This window comes from Eutrigla gurnardus, assembly GCF_963514095.1.
Source record: "Eutrigla gurnardus genome assembly, chromosome: 1".
NCBI classification, from domain to species: domain Eukaryota; kingdom Metazoa; phylum Chordata; class Actinopteri; order Perciformes; family Triglidae; genus Eutrigla; species Eutrigla gurnardus.
Genome location: NC_139915.1, coordinates 31,970,742 through 31,988,599, shown reverse-complemented (window position 1 = coordinate 31,988,599; position 17,858 = coordinate 31,970,742). Strand labels below are relative to the sequence as shown.

At 44.8% G+C, this 17,858-nt stretch overlaps 1 protein-coding gene across 4 annotated transcripts in view; it reads right to left on the bottom strand.

Annotated features, from left to right (window-relative positions):
* Positions 1-3: 3 nt before the first annotated feature.
* Positions 4-17,858, bottom strand: part of lrp4 (low density lipoprotein receptor-related protein 4) — a 104,384-nt gene continuing 86,529 nt past the window's right edge. Inside the window, exons 16-39 of one of the 4 annotated variants that reach the window (XM_084018467.1) lie at positions 15,776-15,901; positions 14,880-15,088; positions 14,638-14,719; positions 14,457-14,562; positions 14,169-14,370; positions 13,507-13,696; positions 12,345-12,476; positions 11,962-12,102; positions 11,777-11,863; positions 11,519-11,690; positions 11,007-11,169; positions 10,381-10,606; positions 9,459-9,762; positions 9,138-9,356; positions 8,892-9,026; positions 8,541-8,649; positions 8,024-8,216; positions 7,035-7,148; positions 6,459-6,570; positions 6,091-6,152; positions 5,176-5,263; positions 4,936-5,077; positions 4,454-4,515; positions 3,134-3,258 (exon numbers count right to left, since the gene is read on the bottom strand). In XM_084018467.1, the coding sequence (XP_083874593.1) occupies positions 4,474-4,515; positions 4,936-5,077; positions 5,176-5,263; positions 6,091-6,152; positions 6,459-6,570; positions 7,035-7,148; positions 8,024-8,216; positions 8,541-8,649; positions 8,892-9,026; positions 9,138-9,356; positions 9,459-9,762; positions 10,381-10,606; positions 11,007-11,169; positions 11,519-11,690; positions 11,777-11,863; positions 11,962-12,102; positions 12,345-12,476; positions 13,507-13,696; positions 14,169-14,370; positions 14,457-14,562; positions 14,638-14,719; positions 14,880-15,088; positions 15,776-15,901 (3,356 nt within the window). In that variant the 3' untranslated portion in view covers positions 3,134-3,258; positions 4,454-4,473. Of the gene's footprint in view, positions 3,259-4,453; positions 4,516-4,935; positions 5,078-5,175; positions 5,264-6,090; positions 6,153-6,458; positions 6,571-7,034; positions 7,149-8,023; positions 8,217-8,540; positions 8,650-8,891; positions 9,027-9,137; positions 9,357-9,458; positions 9,763-10,380; positions 10,607-11,006; positions 11,170-11,518; positions 11,691-11,776; positions 11,864-11,961; positions 12,103-12,344; positions 12,477-13,506; positions 13,697-14,168; positions 14,371-14,456; positions 14,563-14,637; positions 14,720-14,879; positions 15,089-15,775; positions 15,902-17,858 lie in introns of all 4 variants that reach the window. The other 3 variants (XM_084018468.1, XM_084018465.1, XM_084018466.1) reach the window with 3 other exon arrangements.

The window sequence follows — 17,858 nt, the reverse complement described above, 5'->3', positions numbered from 1 at the left end:
AGGTTTTCATTGAAATGCAAATGCAATTTTATATTAAAAGATAGCAAAGGGATCATTCACTATATCACACAACACAGCTTGTTAGTACTGCCATGGAAATACATATACAGTCTTTTCATATTTACACATCAAGTGACAACCAAACAGAAATCATAAATACCTCTTTTTGTTAACTTTACAACAGCTATACGCGACCAGTATTTCATAAGATAAAAGAGCACTATTAAATAACTGGCATCTTCCCTATCATTTACAAGGCTTGGAAACACAGTGGTTAAATGATCCAGCAAAAACAACAACAAAACAAAACAAAACAAAAACATGTTCTTCTCCAGTGAGTAAAATTAATACAAGTCTAAAAACGGTCATGAAATCCCTTTGTACAAAAGACTATACAACTTAAATCAACACAATATCTTCAACAGAAATGTTTGCTTATATCCGCATGATAAAATCTGTACAGTTTTCGCATTCCTGCAGCAGAGTTGGAGGGACTGTGAGCCGGGATGATTGGATACTGGGTCGCTGTGATGCTCTGTAGGCCTACTGTCAACCAACCGTCAGAGACTGGAGTTATGTAGCTGCCAAGACCCTCTTTCATTGGCCTCAGTGCTTCGTCTAGCAGCAAATCAGCAAGTTGCTGAGCTTGTAGCGGATACTTCAAAATACATGGTTCTATAAAGTCTAACCGATATATTTGCCAATATAGCAATATAGTATTTCCTTGTACCATATTTCAACGACAGACAGAATGGCAGTCTAAAGTTAAAGCAATGCATAATATATTGTATTAAATACATTTTTCAGTAAGTTGTCAGTGATACATTTCTAAACTATAACCCTCACTGTCTGATGGGGGGGTCAGACATGCACAGTGTTCCTAAGTTACCCATTTGTTATACTGTACTGTGGCAGATACTGCAAGTACACCTTTGCATTACAGATTTAGCGTTGATGGATCCAAACTCAAATGACAAAAAAAAAGAAGAACAAATGTTCTCATGCACCTCCAGTAGTTCATCGCCAGCGCAGATACTTTAGTCGTGTGTGTTGAAGTTTTTTTTAAATTTTTTAATCCCTACCCCAAAACAACAGAGAGCCAAAATCAATTTGAAACCACATTGACATTTGTCGTGATGAAATTATCTAAAAAAAACTAGCCCTGAGGGGGTTTGGCCAAAGAACAATGTAATATCATTGCTTATCTCATTAATCTTTGTAACAGCCTTTAAAAAAACAACACTCTTCACATAAGACCATTGTTGGTGGTGTAAGAATGGACAGGGAAGGCAGAATGGTGTATTCCTTCTTTTAGGCAGCTAATGTTACAGTAGAAAATGGCATTAGTCAAGAATATGGGTAGATAGCATAGATAAGGGAACATTTGCGGATTAAAATGCATAATGCATGCACTTTTTTATTTATTTAACACTAAAAAAGAATTAAAGAGCTTGAAATCCCAATAGTAAGTGCTGTTGTAGATTATTTTCCATCTGGCTGGTAAATCTGAGGAACATGTTTCCTGTTTTCTTTAAAAAAGACCAATGTTAACCTACCAAAAAAAACCCTAAATGACAGATTGCATTGAGAGGGTAAGAAAACTCCAGTGTTTTGGGGCATCAGAAATCCCAGAGACACACGTCTAACACCTGGATAAATAAAACCACAACAATCTGCTTGACTGGATAACTCTTGTGGTACATGTCTGAGAAAAAATCAGTTTTTTTTTTTTGTGATTTGGGTGACCGAACCCAAGTAAAAAGAATGTCATAAACATTTTAAAAACCTCTGATAAAAATAATTACACAGCTGAAGGAGGAAAAAGAAGGAAAATGTTTGGCACTTAGGCTGTTACTTCATCGTGGCTTCCTCTGCTATGCCCGAGGATCAGCAATGGTTCGATTACAACTTAAAAAAAACCCATAAAGGCTCCTTTCACGTTAACTTTTGCAAAGGATGATGGGACTTCTGCAACCGGCTGAGAGGACCAGCTGCAGCGAGTCTTTTGCTTGTCCGGGTTGGAGGCTGTAAAACAAGGGGAACAGGTGGCATCATCACTGAAGTGTCCCACCGGTGAGGGCAACAAACATCCCACAATTAAAACACATTTCTGTTGAAGTGTAGATGCTGAAAGAAGCATGGGGACTCTGTGAATTCCCACCCTTTGGCACTGTCATAAATACAACTCTTGAATACCTGTTCTGTTCTAACGCAACACTCTCGCCGTTTTACGGAAAGTCAGCAAACCCACTCCACAAGTACAAAAAAAAAAAAAACGTTCATAAATAGAGTTCATAAAGACATGAGTGGCATGAGAGAGAGAGAGAGAGAGGGGGGGGGGGGGAGAGAGAGAGAGAGGGAGAGAGAGAGAGGGAGAGAGAGCATCGTGGTGACATCGTCCAGGGAGTACGTCGTTCTAGCTTCATCCAAAAAAAATTAAAATAAAAGTTCACAAAAAGGTAAAAGGTGAAGTTGTACACAGAGAAGCGTCGCATTGAGAGTCTGCATCCTTTCAAAAAAAGGCTCCAGATAACGCTGGTGTCTCTCTGTTTCGCTTCCTCCCAGAGTCCTCTGCTCTCTGATTCCAGTATGCTCATTAGTTTATCATGTTTGCCTGAAGGCCGTAGCACTGAGGGTAGTGTTGGAGGACTGTACTGCATATCTGTGTGTGTGTGTGTGTGTGTGTGTGCACAAGTAGGACGGAGCCCCAGTTTCAGAGACAGGAGTGTGTTTACGGGAGCTTAGTTGTGTCTAACCGGGTTCGTTTGTACCGTTCCTCTACGTATGCAACTGTTTGTACCTATTTATATATGTGTGTTTGCACCAGCTATAAATACAGATGTGTGTGTGTGTGTGTGTGTGTGTGTTAGGTAATGGAGGTTGAGATAAAGCATGGAGGGCGGGGGGTGGGCTCCCTCACACTTCGCTCTCGGTGGAGGGCTTGCGCGTGGAGGCCCAGCCGGTGTCGGGCAGGCTGTGCTGGGCGTGGCGCTGCGGGGTGATGGCCGACGGGGTCAGAGTGGTTATGGAGGAGCACTCGGACGCCTCCTCCTGCAGGAGCTGCTCCGTCTCGCCGTCGTCCAGCGACGCGCTGCTGGCCTGCAGGGACACGGTGTCCGTGCGCATGCAGGTGTGCAGGCCGCCTCGGGACGGCTTGATCTGTTTGAGGTCGTCCCAGTAAAGCTCCTCGTTGGACAGGAGGCACACGCCCTCCACGATGCGGATCTTCTCCTTGGTGTAGCCTCCGTCCACTCCCCCCTGGATGAGGAGAGACGGGAGTGAGTCAGAGTGATGGCCTCTACGTCAGCAGGTTAAAAAGGGAACATCCACCTTCATCTGTGTGTTAAACTATTTCTTTTTCTCTCTCTTTCTAACTTATTTATTCTTATTTAAAACATGCAAAACATCAGCAGCTGAATGCACAACACTGCAGACCAAGATGTCACACAACACTTCTCAGTTAGTTTCTCATTTTCAGATTAAGAATAAAAAAACAACCGGTTGCACGTCACGTTGCAGTTTACATCCACGCCTGTCTCAAAATCTCACCACTTCATTCCTAATTAGATCATAAACCGTTTGGTTGTGTCTAAAGAGATGTTTTGTGAGGCCACCAGATTCTAATCGGTTCAACTTTGAGTGCCAAAATTGAAGAAATTCACTCAGGGTGTGCTGCGTTCATGAGAATGGGACGGACATGAGGTCACAGTCACCTTGACCTTTGACCTCCAATAGCTATTGAGCTCATCCTTGATCCTCCTAATGGCACAGAAGCAGGGAGATGGGATTATTTAGACTACAGCACTGTGCATCACACCCGTGGACCAATTATCCAATCTGTTGCCGCAGGACTCATTTGAAAGCGTGTGTCTTCGTCTCCAGCACCAAAAAAATAAATACAAAAGAGAATACATACAGTTGGCAGTTACAGAAGCACACCTGTTCAAACAGACGCTAAATAACCCAAAGCAGTGAGTTTGCTTGGAATGGGCCACACACAATCCAGCCGGAACATTTCCAGTCATTTAAAAAGGAGGTGTTTTTTTTGCAACAGCTGGTGCAATGAGTTGCAATACAAAGGGACGTGGAAATGGATTCTGCCTTATGTACAAATCTCTTAATGATAAAAGCAGACATCTTTTAATTCTCTCTTGAGATGAATAACATCCCGCCTGCAGTGGGATGGATGGGAAATGTAGTGCTGGGTTTTAAGAACCACTACATGTACCAAATGTATCTGCGACTCCTTCAAAATGTCAGTTTCACAAACAAAAACCCAACCTTAAACACTGACATGCGACTGATCACAGAGCTGTGAAACTGCACCAAAAGAGAGGAATTGTTATTGTTGGACAGCAGGACGGCAGGTCGCATGCGGTGAGAGACGAGGAGGAGGAGGAGGAGTGAAGGAAAGCAAAGACAGCAACACCACTCCTTCATGCTGTGTAACTACCTCTCCACGGGACAAGTGGGTCAAAAGATAAAGGGAGAGAGGGAGTTGTAGGGATGAGAGAGCTGCAGCGAGGAGAGAGAGAGAGAGGGAGAAAAGATGAGCGCCGGGGTCGAGAACCTGCTTTTGTCGCGTCGTACAACGTTTCAACACAATCAATCGGACAAAGTCATTTGTCTCCATGGTTACCCACCTTACACCTCCATAGTCTGTGGCTATGGAATTATCATGGATTCCCCTTAAAGGAACAGTGTGCAGCATTTAGGGGGGAGGGGCTACTGGGACCTACAAGTTATTAAGAGTATAATCAAAGGATAATAACTTTGAAATTAGCAGCTTATAGCTACACATGGAGAGGTTCCATTCACGGATGTTGCAATCTGCAACCTCACCATTAGATGCCGCCAAATCCCCACACACTGCACCTTTAAATCCATTCGTGTATTAAACGAGGAAGAAACGTTTTGCCGTCTCCAGACCGTTACCTCTTTCTTATATCGGAGCTGGTTGTATATCGGAGGCTTTTGCGACGTCTCGATCTTGACCTCTTGCGTGGACGTCCGATACGAGGGGTTGCTGTAGGTCAGGTTGCTCACCCCCGGGTCTGCAAACTTGGACTTTTTGTGTCTGTGGATGGAACCCGTGGAGAAAAGACACGGATAAGTAAATGAAAGCATCTGCTGTGTATGAAATGTGAGTTATGAAACGCTGGGAGTCAACCTGACCTGTAAATGATCAAAGCAGCGATGAGGATCAGGATGGCCAGAATGGTGAGAACTCCACCAATCACATAGCTGATATGAAGTCCTTCTCCTGCAACAGAAGACACAGATATTAAAGCCCAGTGTGTGTGGTTTTACTTAAAAGAATATTAAAATAACATTACAGGCTATTATAGAAAATGCAGTTTCATCATTTTAGGATGAATATATATATATAATATATATTATATAACTGTACACCTAATCTATACAGCATAAAGACAATAATATGTATATATGAATATATATGATATATATATAAAGATGAATAATATATATAGAATTAACTACGTCCTCAAACTTTGAGCGACGGTTGCCAGATTGCAGCATTCTGTAAATATAGCATTATAAACTCACTGCATTGTATTTATTTCAGTCTAATTGAAATAAATAAACAAATAACTATTTTATTTAGTCTAATTAAACTTTGTAGCTGTGTTTTTGAGAAGTGCTATTTTAGTACAGTTTTATTATTATTACTAGTTCACCTAATTTGCATTTAATAACTATGAGGATGGATCTTTTTGGACTGTTAGCGTCCATATTTGTTTGCTTTTTGCCATCCGTAATACTTGTGTACAAATCGGAGGCAGGGAGAAGCTGTTATCGCATTAGCTAGCTAGATAATAGCTAACAGCTACACCAAACTTTGCTAGCTTCGCACCCAACAGAGCTAGGCTAGCACTTTCCCCCCGTTTCCAGTCTTTGAGCTAAGCTACGCTAGGCTAAACACCCTGGACTTATCTCTACTCAACCACACGAATCAAACAAATACACTGTTCTTTTTAAATGTGGGTAAGATGGCAGCTGTCCGCTCTGACGCGACTGTCCCTTTAAGACTCCATGAAGTGTCCTAACAGGACGTTCTCGTGGACTGACCGTGAGGAGCCGTCACCACGTTGCTCAAGCAGCCTTCCACGTTCAGGTTCTTGTCAGTGCAGCTGTGAAAACAAGACGTAAGCTTGAGAAAGGAACTTAATATCAGCTGTAACAACCGTATGCATTCAAACCATTATGTCATTGGTTCCTAAAAAACTCCTTTGAGTGTCTTTAGGGAGAGTTTAAAAGCTTCTGTAGTATTACTGCTGGTGTGTTTGGTTGAAGATAACAATGACATAGTGCTCCTCTGTGGGATGAGATCATCCTCAGTCCTCCATCCATCATTTTAAAGTACTCTGAGATACAAATGGCTTTAAAAAAAGGGGATCTGCTGTTAAAAAGCGAGTGAAGTGGACCATGGGACGTACTTGACCGGGGAGGGTTCCCCGTGTGGGGCGTCTGTCGGAGCTTTGGGGATCTTGTTGGGGACGGGAGTGCTGCTGGTTCCTCTGGCAGGAGAGGTCGGGACGTAACCTGAAACTGATGAAGGCATGCAGATCAGAACCTGAGTGTGTCTTTAAGTCAATGTATTCTTTTAACGGGAGAGTTACGGAGGCCAGTGAGAAAACAATGCAGGTGATAGTTTTCTTTACTTTTTTTCATTTCACTTTTCTTCCAGGTGAGTTTTAATAACTCACGTCATGTTAATTAATACTCATCCGGGAGAAAACATGAATTCTGGTTATTCTATTTAGCATGTGATGTCTTGATAATCTTCAGCCTCATGTGACCAAAATTAGTATCAAAACAACTTTTTACACCTTTTTCACAGTTAATTTAAAAGAAAAAGGGAAGTTGGGAAGATAGTCCTGGAAAAAACCCTGTTTTGCGTGTTCATAAATCATAAACACAGGGCTGCAGATAATCAAAATGTCAAAAAATACATCAAATATATGGGATTTGGAGAAAAAAACATGGCAAGCTCGATCCCAGTGGGCACTCACTGGTGGAGCAGGGTCGCCCGTCCGGTTCATCAGGGCAGGCGCACACAAAGCTGTTGGTCTTGGCGAAGCAGAGGTGAGTGCAGCCGCCGTTGTTCACCCCACAGAGATTAGTACCTGAACGAGAGCAGAGGTTCACAGTCAGCACCAGACAGTCTTGGTGTTGATTTTGTCCGTCCATGTGGACAAAAGTGGTCGCTTTTTTCCGAGCACCAGAGAAAACCTCTCATTTTACTGCAAATCCATCGCATTTAGATAATTAACTCATTAAAGCGAAGGGAATCCAATTTATTTTGACCACCCCCTGCAGTCGAAAGGTTACTACAATATGCTGCCGTCCAATTAACAAGCTTCTTGTAAGTCAATGTGACTTCTAATTTAAACTGTTTTCACAGGGAGGCAAAGAAAAAGATCTGATTGGCTTCATCTTTTTTGATTTTATTAAGACTGGAAGAGATACTAATTTAATCCCATGTTCATATTTGAGGCTGTAGTTTGTGGTGTTAGTAAAATATCCTATTATTACCATGGGACTGTATATATATATACTATAAGAGTCAATCACAAGGTAAAGCATACGCTGCTTTATCGTCGATTTTACTCAAAATGGGACCTTAATATATTAAAATGATCATCATGCTGATTTGAAGAAGACTTTAATCTAGTAATTGAGACCATAAATTCATGTTTACAATGTTAACTGAAGTAATAAATCAAATGAGATGTAATTTTCTAAAAGACTTCTATACAATCTTTTTATTCCATTCTTTTTTTTAATTATTATTTTCAACGTGGATTAACTTCATCTTGGAATCAGGTATTTTCTTCCTCTGTGCTCAGTTTGTTGTCCGTTTCTACGGCAACCGTGGTTCACCAAGAACCGCCTGCCTTCATTGCCTGCGATGTTACGATCTCACACGTCGGAATCAGCTTCTGCAGCTCGTGTCCTCACAGATAAGCATCGGGATGTCCTCGGTGTCTCAGCTCCTTACCTGTCTGTCTGTGAGGCGACACCACTATAATGTCCATGAGGCCCTCCACGTTGGCCAGCACCGTTTCCTTGCTACGGCCGGTGTGCTTGTCCACCCGCTGGATGGACTTAGTCTGCCAGTCCGTCCAGTAGATCCAGCGGTCTTGCTGCGAGAGTCGGGAGAAAGGGGTTAGAGGGGAGGACACCGGCTTCAACTGGGGAAACGAGGGAGAAGAAGAAGAAGAGGAGAGGAAAAAACACGGACAAGGAGAAGGGGGATGGGAGGAAGAAAGGGCAGGGGGGGGGGAGGAAGAAAAATGAGGGTCAGAGTGGAAAAGAAGAAGTAGAAGAAATGGTTAAGTCGAATGGGTTCAGCATGAGTCGGAGGAACGAAGGGAGGCGAACCGATGAGTCACGCGGGGAGCCGATGAGTGAAAGAGAGCAGGTGAGTGGAGGAGGCAGCCGGGAGGAAGGGTCAGCCCAGAGGCTTCAGGCTGAGGGTGAGGAGGGGGTAAGAGGGGGGAGCGGGGTGGGGGTACCTGCGTGAGGGCGAAGGGGTGGGACACTGGGCTGACGAGGACCTGACGCAACTTCCCGTTCAGGTCCGAACTCTCGATCCTGTCCAGGTGAGCGTCGACCCAGAAGATCCTGCAGAAAACATCACAAGTTTAAACACAATAGATTCACACAAGAAGGTAATTTAACTGGTAATTTGTTCTACACTGTGTACATAAAAGATGATCTTATCTTGTCTTAAACCTTCGGATATTATGTATCCGATTCCCCAACGGGGATAATTGGATCGTGAAGCCTTTCATTTATAAGACTCCTGTATCCTAATAAAAGCTAGACAGGTAGCTCCTTCCCCAGACTGTCTGTCTCTCTCTGACCTGCGGGTGTCGTAGTCCAGCGTCAGACCGTTGGGCCAGCCCAGGTCGGTGTTGATGAGAACCTTCCGGTCCGAGCCGTCCAGGTGGGATCGCTCAATCTTTGCAATGTGGCCCCAGTCGGTCCAGAACAGGAACCTGCGGGAGACGAAAGCTGATGAAGAGACTTCTTCCTGCTACTATCCCACTTTTTATTCCACAAAAAAAAGGAGACATTTTCCGTTAAAAACCCAGTTTTGAAACTCTTACCCTTTGCTTGGGAACACGGCGATGGCTCGGGGTTCATCCAAGCTGTTGTTGACCAGGACTTTGCGGCTGGTCCCATCCAGGCGGGCCACCTCGATGGTGTTGCGTCCCGTGTCGGTCCAGTACATGTTTCTGGAGACCCAGTCCACAGCCAGACCATCTGTGGTCTTCAGGCCCTGACTGATCACCGTCTCCATGCCGGTGCCGTCGAGGTTCGAACGCCTACGGAACCAAGTAAAGGGTGGAGATTAAACGACATCGGGCTACTTGATTAGAACAAATTGAATCATGCCGTCTGCACGGAGACATCATGTCTGTCCGCACCTTATGACGTCCAGCGTGACGTCGGTGTAGTAAAGCTTCCCGTCCACGCTGTCGTAGTCCAGCGAGATGACGTTGTGCAGCTCGGGCACCGCCACATGCACGTCCGTGTGGTCGCTGGTGTCGAGGGAGATCCGCCGCACGCTGACTCGGTTGGAGAAGAGCAGGTAGGACTCGGGGGAGTCGTCACACGACCTGCCGTCTCCCTTGAGCAGGATGCCGGTGGGGCAGGCGCAGGACGTGTCGTTGGGGCGAGGCAGGCACAGGTGGGTGCAGCCGCCGTTCCTCCGGCCGCACCTGTTAAAACCTGAAGAGTGACATAATGCATATCAACAGAAGCTGCGTTTGGGATCATCAACATCGAGCTGAAGGGAAACAATCAGGAGAGTTGCTATGGTGAAGCGGCTGCTTGTTCAGCTGTGAAACTGCAAAACAATCTACAAACAGAGTATTCAGTGCAGAGCAGGTCGATGGAAATGAGAGGGATAAATGAGATGGAGACACTTTCCCCCCCCGTGAGGCTGCCGGGCTATTTCAGCTGCCGCAGTCACAGTTACATGTGAACTAGGGCTGACCCGGATTGTCGACTGTTTGACGACTCAATCAAAAGCTCACAGTGGGAAATGTGGTTACGAAACAGGATCATTCCATTTGGGCTTTCTGGGGAAGCTTAATGTCTGATTTTAGATAGAATTGCTTGGTTTCTCCCCAAAAAAATCATGATAAATAGACTATTTCGGTTTAAAAATCATCATATTCATAATACTGTTAAGACCCATGTAAAACGAACTATTTCTAATATCTATTTCATGCGATGTCCACCCGTTTCAGCACCTTGGATAGCGCCGCACAGACATGTTCTGGAACAGTGAAGCGACAGATGCAGAATCTATAACGTGGTCTTTCTGGTCCCCCCCGGACTCACCCAGTGGTCTCTCCCTGTCCACAGCCTGGATGTCCATCAAGCCCGGCAGGTTGGCCCGCACCGTGATGGTGTTGGTCCCCGAGTTCTTGTCGGCCCGCTGGATGCTGCGGCTCTGCCAGTCGGTCCAGTAGATGTGGGGGCCCAGCAGGGTCAAGCCGTACGGGTGCTGGACCGGAGTCACCAGGGTGTGGCGGTTCTGCCCGTTCAGGTCGGCGGCCTCGATGCGCTTGGAGGGGACCGGAGAGATGAGGGATTATCACCATGACGACAGATGTCTCAACACATTATAGTCAATCAGTCATTTGACCTTTAAATCTCTACTCATTTATGTCTGTTTTTAATTAACTTGCTGTGTCTTCATGAATCCTGCAGCTTTTTGTTTGGGTTGTGTCTAATTATTTTACTATTATGGTATGCATTTATAACATTGTGTTTAAAAAAAGGGAGAGATTATAATTATCATTATTTTGAACAGTCCCTCTGATCCAGAGTGACTTGCCCCATCAGAATAAATCGGCCCAATAACATTACAGTATGAAGCCCTTAAAAACACCAGGACTTCATTCCGATTCCAGTTTATGAGTTAAGGTGGAAGTTCACGCATGTAATCTGGCGTCGCCGCTGACCTCGGTGTGGGCGTCGGCCCACAGCAGCTGGGAGCCGGCCGTGTCGATGGCGAGGCCGTTGGGCCAGCCCAGGTTGTTGCTGATGAGGACCACGCGGTCCGAACCATCCATCGCCGAGCGCTCCAGCTTGGCGTGCTCTCCCCAGTCCGACCAGTACATGTAACTGGTCCCGAGAAAGAGATTTCAATTAGAGCCGAGCTGATGAGGACATGCTGGATCATAAATATCCAGACATCCAGATCCTCTGCAATCATTAATTAATTAATAATCATCAGGACCTTAGACAACAGAGAATAACAACTTTTTTTTTTAAATTTCATTTAAATGTTTTCTTAAATCAAAATTGGAGTTTATTATACAGCACAACATAAATACATAATTTTCTTTTTCTTTTAAACAATGAATAATGAAAAAAATAAGAATACAAATAATAAATAACTTTTTCATGACAATAAAACATTTTATTTTCGTTCTTCCAGTGTAATAATAAAAAGTGTAATAAAAAGCCTCACCCCATCTCGTTGTAGAGGGCGATGGCTCGAGGGCTGTCCAGGTTCTGCCAGACGAGAACCTTCCTCATGGAGCCGTCCAGGTTGGCCACCTCGATGCGGTTCGTTCCCGTGTCCGTCCAGTAGATCTTCCTGCCGACGGCGTCCACCGCCAGGCCGTCAGTCGTCACCAAGCCTACAGAAGAGAGAGGCGGAGTCATGACACGCTGCCTGGGCGGAGTTAAACAGCATCACACATGAACACAAACAAACCCTCCTCACCCGTCGCTACGATGTCTTCTTCTGCTTTTCCGTTGATGTCGGACCTGCTGATCTTCTTCAGCGTGCTGTCAGACCAATACACTTTCCCTGCAAGACAGAAGGTCACATTCATCTGTGAGCTCTCACCATTCCAGGTTTCCCCTTTAAAATACAAGCATTATGAAACTCCGAGAAGACACACGAACCTTCTTTGGGGTCGACCCCGATGGCGATGGTGTTCTTCATGGAGCTGTTGACGGCCAGAACCACATCAGCGAAGTAGGGGATGTCCAAGGAGACCATCCTGATGTCCGTCCTCCGAGCGAAGATCAAGAAGCTGCTCATCCCTACGACACACACACACATCAAAGCACTCCAGTTACATACAAGACGGCGCTGACATGCTTTTATCTTCCTGGAAGCAAACGTTTTTTGACATTAACCCTTCGAACGCCACTTTTTTGGAGTTTTCTCTGCCATTATTACGTTTTTCAAAGATTTCCTTTTTGCATTTTTGAAAATGATCAAGCTTCAAAGCGTCATGTGTGCACAGACAACAGTAACCGGGTTATTTTTAGCAGCTTCCTACCAGGTGTGCAGGTCCTTCCATCCGTCTGCAGGTTGATCCCGGTGGGACAGGCACAGCTGGAGGCTTTGGGAGCAGGAGCCAGGAGGCAGAGGTGGCTACAGCCTCCATTATTCACCGCACACGGGTTACGCACTGCAGACGGAGACACACACAAAGAGGCTCAGCTCACTCACCGTCCTACTTTCTAGGTTAGCTCGGAGCCGAGGGACGGAAAAAAAGGGAGCGGGAGAAATTTGGGGCAAACAAAAAACAGAAACACACGGCTTGTCTTGAGGGGGAACATGGGAAAGCCCCACACATCAGTGAGACGAGTGAGGTTTCAGTTTGGTATGAGCCCCCCTGAGGCTCCCTGCCCTCCACGGATCTGGTTTCACTTTACCTGTAATCCTCTCAAAGTCAGCAGAGACAGACGTGAGTCTGAGCTCCGGGAAAAGGCGGCAATAATCAGAGAGCTAGAAACTGACAGGAGGAGATTTTTTTCCCTCCCCTTTGTCACACGAGAGAAGTCTAACCAGACGAGCTCAGTGTGTTTTATAATCTCTGTACTGCAGCATTTCAGATGAAATAAGGAGCATGCAAGTGCTTTTGAAGGTGATCACATGCATTCTGGATGAACAGTGTAATGTTTTAGACCTATAGTGCATCAGGACTCTTTGATGCATCGTTCTTGTGTAGCATTTAGGGGATCTATTGGTAGAAATGTAACATATAAATGCTGATAATAATAATAAACATGCTTTTTTTAGGGTATAAAAATATGAAACGTTCTGTTTTCTTAGCCTTAGAATGATCAGATAATATCTATACACAGATCCCACCCCCGTATTTCAACAGTAGCCCAGAATGGACAAACCAAAATCTGGCCTCAGATAGGACCGTTCACGTTTTCATGCATATTTGCATCCATGGCTCTGCAATCTGCAATCTCACCACTAGAGGACCTCAAAGCCTACACAATGCACCTTTAAAGCAAACAACGACCACTCAGGAACATTTAAATGGTGAGAGTTCCTACGATGCTCATCTGATGTGGATGATCTTTAAATTAAAGCCTTATAGCCATGGTAACTGTTTCATTCATTTCAGATCTGAAGGGTTGCAGCACAGAGACGAAACAATGAGAAACGTCTCTACTTGCTGCAGAGTGTGGACGCACACAGACCTGTGTCCCGGTGTCGGTGGAACATGTGGATGTCCATGAGGTTCTCCAGGTTTTCGGCGAGCGTGCGACGCCCCAAGCCGGTGAGCTTGTCGGCGCTCTGGATGCTCTTGGACTGCCAGTCCGTCCAGTACAGCTTGTCCTGGTGAACGGTCAGGCCGAAGGGATGAGGCAGCTGACTGCCGATCAAAACCTGCATGCAAACACAGTCGCATCTGTAAACATCTGTTCAGTGTACAGACATACATTTAAAGAATTACATTTAAATTGAATGAAAATGAGCATGGACGAATGAAAGAATGAAATAATTAACATTTATTTCAGACATGAAAAAAACAAAAAACAAAACAGAATCTAAATAAATGAAATTATTAAGCAAAACTAAATTTAAAGCATACTACAAAACATATTCCTATAATATTTATTGATATGTCTAAAAAGGAGTAAAAGGAAGTTTAAACTTATTTAATCCTACCTCTTCTTCACAAACACCTTTATGTTCATTCCATATATTAAATATTCTATTATTATTATGATTAATGATGTAATTTCATGTATTAATGTGCATATTATATACATAGATAGACATATTTACATACAGTGGAGATCATGGAGACACTGCGAGAATGAAAATGGCTTAATAATGTCATAAAAACACTTGTTACCTGTCGGTCAGAACCATCAAAGTTGCCAAACTCAATGGTCTTCATGCCGGCGTCGGCCCAGTACAGCCGCTTGGTCTCGTAGTCGATGGCGAGCCCGTTAGGCCACGTCAGATTGGATGAGATGATGACGATTCGACTGGAGGCGTCCATTCCTGCGCGCTCGATCTTGGGGTTGGCGCCCCAGTCGGTCCAGTACATGAAGCTATGAAGGAGAACATCACACGAGTGAAGAAAGAACGAGAGTGCCGTGTGAAGGTCGCGTGATTCAACCTTTTTAAATGGTCTCACCCTCCGATCGGGTCCACGACGATGTCCCTGGGCCGGTCCAGGTTCTCCCAGATCAGGACGGTCCGCATGCTGCCGTCGGCGTTGGACACCTCGATGCGATCCGTACCTGAGAAACCAGAGAAATGGCATTAAATCTAAGGTGCATGAGGAATATGATGGTGTGTGAAATGAGGTTGCTTACCAGCATCAGTCCAGTAGAGCTTGTTAGTCACCCAGTCAATCGCCAAACCTGCTGGGCTCTCCAGACTGGTATCCACGACAACCTGGAGAGACGGGGGACAACAAAAATCTCAATTCCCCAAGTTGTCTCAGCTCCACCTGCATTGCTGCTGCACTTTCACATCAGCACCAGTAGATGGCGGTGTTGCGTAAACTTAAATCCTGCTGCTCCCCTCAGATGTGAGCGCTGCTGATGTCACTGACCTCCTGCTTGGTGCCGTTCCACAGCGCCCTGTTGATGGAGTCGGTGGTGACGTCCGTCCAGTAGACGTAGCCGTCTTTGGCGTCCCAGTCCAGCGCCACGGCGTTGCGCACGTCGGCCAGAGGGATGACGTCGTCGGACATGTCCTCGGTGTCGAAGCTGATCCGTCGGATGTCCGTCCTTCGGGCAAAAAGCAGGAACTTGTCAAGACCTGATTAAAGACCAAAGGTCTTCTGTCAGTCTTCTAGGTTTAACAGTGGAGGGGGGGAGGGGGTGGGGTCAACAGTGAACACAGCAAAAAAAACAGCACGGACACATAAATCATCATAACCCTTGTCTCCCACATAATTATCCGTAATGATGATGACATAATGCTGGACTACGCGGTGTGTAAATGTCACAACTCAAGCAAAGGATTCATTAAAAACTTTGCCAGAATAAATTCACGTTTCGTGCAGCACCATAACGTGCAATTTCACAATTTAACGTCGCTCTAGCGGACGTCTTGTAATCCTCAGCATGCACATGTTGTTGTCTGAAACGTAGTTTCCCCTAACAGTAAAACCTCGACACTGACACTTACTGACTACTGCTGAGGATTTGTTCTGAACTCTTGGACTCCTTATGAGCCACAGGAGGGAAAGACTCTGGCAAAGACTAGAGTTGAGAGTTCAATCTTAACCTAATATTAAAAATCCAGATTAAAATGAATAAAACAGAGTAGAAATAATGGTTGTGGGTGTCTTGACCACTAAATAGTACATGCAAACTAGTAAAATACTGATTAAATGCATGTGGTGAATGGCTTAAAAGTCATTGTTGTTGGCGTTTATCGTTTCATGAATCAACAAAAATGCAATATCAATATGAAAGGTCCACGTGTTGCTGCTGGACTCACCGTTGGCACAGTTGCTGTGGTCCACCTTCTTGAAGCCGGTGGGACAGGCGCAGGTGTGGGTCTTGTTGCTAGGGAGACACAGGTGGCTGCAGCCTCCGTTGTTGATGCCACAGCGGTTCCTGCCCCCTACAGGAGACACAGAGAAACGCAGCTCAGTATACCATGCTCGAATATGGTTAGAGCCTATTTTCTATCATTTAAATACTAGTATTGGATAATGATTTATTATATCTTGGTAACCAACCAGGGGCTTTGGTTGTATTTACCTATAAAACTCCCCCTGTTTCCTGTCTGCCATCAAATTAAAGTGCAGCGATACCCATTTCATACATGTCTCCAATTCATATTTTGAGGTCTATCTATCTATCTTCTGTTTTTCTAAAATATGAATGCGATGAAAACATCACAGCAGGGAAATAAATGCAAACAGCTTTAGGTGTCAAGTCTTTTTTATAAATACATCGAACATATTTAAAGTTTTGTTCTAGCAACAACTTGCTTGACTCGTTTCTTCGAGGCAGAGAGTCGAGTCAAAGATGACTCGAGGAATTGGTAACTGGAAACCACTCGGGAGTTTCTCGCCTCAAATATGAAGCGAATGTTGTCGGTCAATTGGCTCCTCGCTGAGCTCTCCACTGCTGCTGCTCACTACTTCATCACGCTGTCGGAGCTGGCATTGTCACCGACTGCTCTCCCAGAATAAATATTATCTAACTGTTGTAAAAGACCTCTCCGGGTAACGTTTCAACCGTGATCGAAATCCACAAACACAGCGCTGGAAATGGAGAAAATCCAAAATGACTGCGTGACAGTGAACAGAGCAGAGCCCGTGCTACGCTGTGATTGGCTAAGCTGCGTTCCAGGGGCGGGAGTCAACGTTTTAACGTTAAAATTCAAGCGAGAATAATTATCATGACGTCAATCTCCTCATCTAACTCTAAAGAAAACAAACTTCTCAAATGTGTCCTCTAACTGTGGAGCAACACGCCGTACAATAAACACATCTGTCATTATTTCTCTATCTGAAAAATATAATAAACTACACATCGGCAGCAGAGAGATTTCATCTGCTGTTAAAGATCACAGCGTGCCTCTGGATTTTACTGGAGTTCAGACGCCTCTTTGCTTTGATCAATTGATGCAGAGGTTAAATCTATTCCACTCGCATGAGCTCACATGACTCACTGAATCCGCAACAAAACAACAACAAAAAAAGGGAATAGTGCCTGGCTTCCCCTTCTACCAACATGTAGTAGCGTCCAATAGTTAAACAGCACGATAAACCTAACTTTCTCTTGGCCAGAGCTCAAGTTCAACACGAAGAACTTCGCTATCACGCTGGTAGAAAGACCTCAACCGGCCAGTTCACCACGGGGTCTTAACACCGGCAGCAAATCATTCCACCATCTCTGGGTCGGACACCATGTGGGGGAGAAAAAAAACAAAACACTTCTGAGTTCAACGAGAGCCTTTAAACAAGGTTCCTGTTCTCCATCTCTGTCCTCAACCGGTTCATCCTCCTCCCTCTAATGAGGTTTGTGTTTGATGTTCCACTGCTTAAGGCAGCAAAATGTGGATGTTTAAAAGAAATTAAATAAATAATGGAGCCGTTTTTCTCGCCCACATCTCACTTTAAACACACACAGTAACAGATTTGAAAGGGATGTGGGGGTGAAGTGGCTGTATAAGGAGCCTCTGAGCCTTTTATTCATGCATGGTGTAATATCTAGACATGGCCCCTTTTTCCATACTGTGTGGGGTGTTATTGTCCGTTGTTGTTATTCATCTTAACCTAAACACCTAAAAAAAGCATAGGTCGCCCGTGAAGTTGGATTGCATTTAAATAGGAATTAAAAGAGGATTGGGTCTGAAAACGAAATATTCCAACTTTATGGGCAACAGTGTATATACCTTCCTACCCACCTACCCCCTACCTACCCACCTACCTACCCATCTACCTACCTACCCCCTACCTACCTACCTACCTACCTACCTACCTACCTACCTACCTACCTACCTACCTACCCATCTACCTACCTACATACCTACCTACCTACCTACCTACCTACCTACCTACCTACCT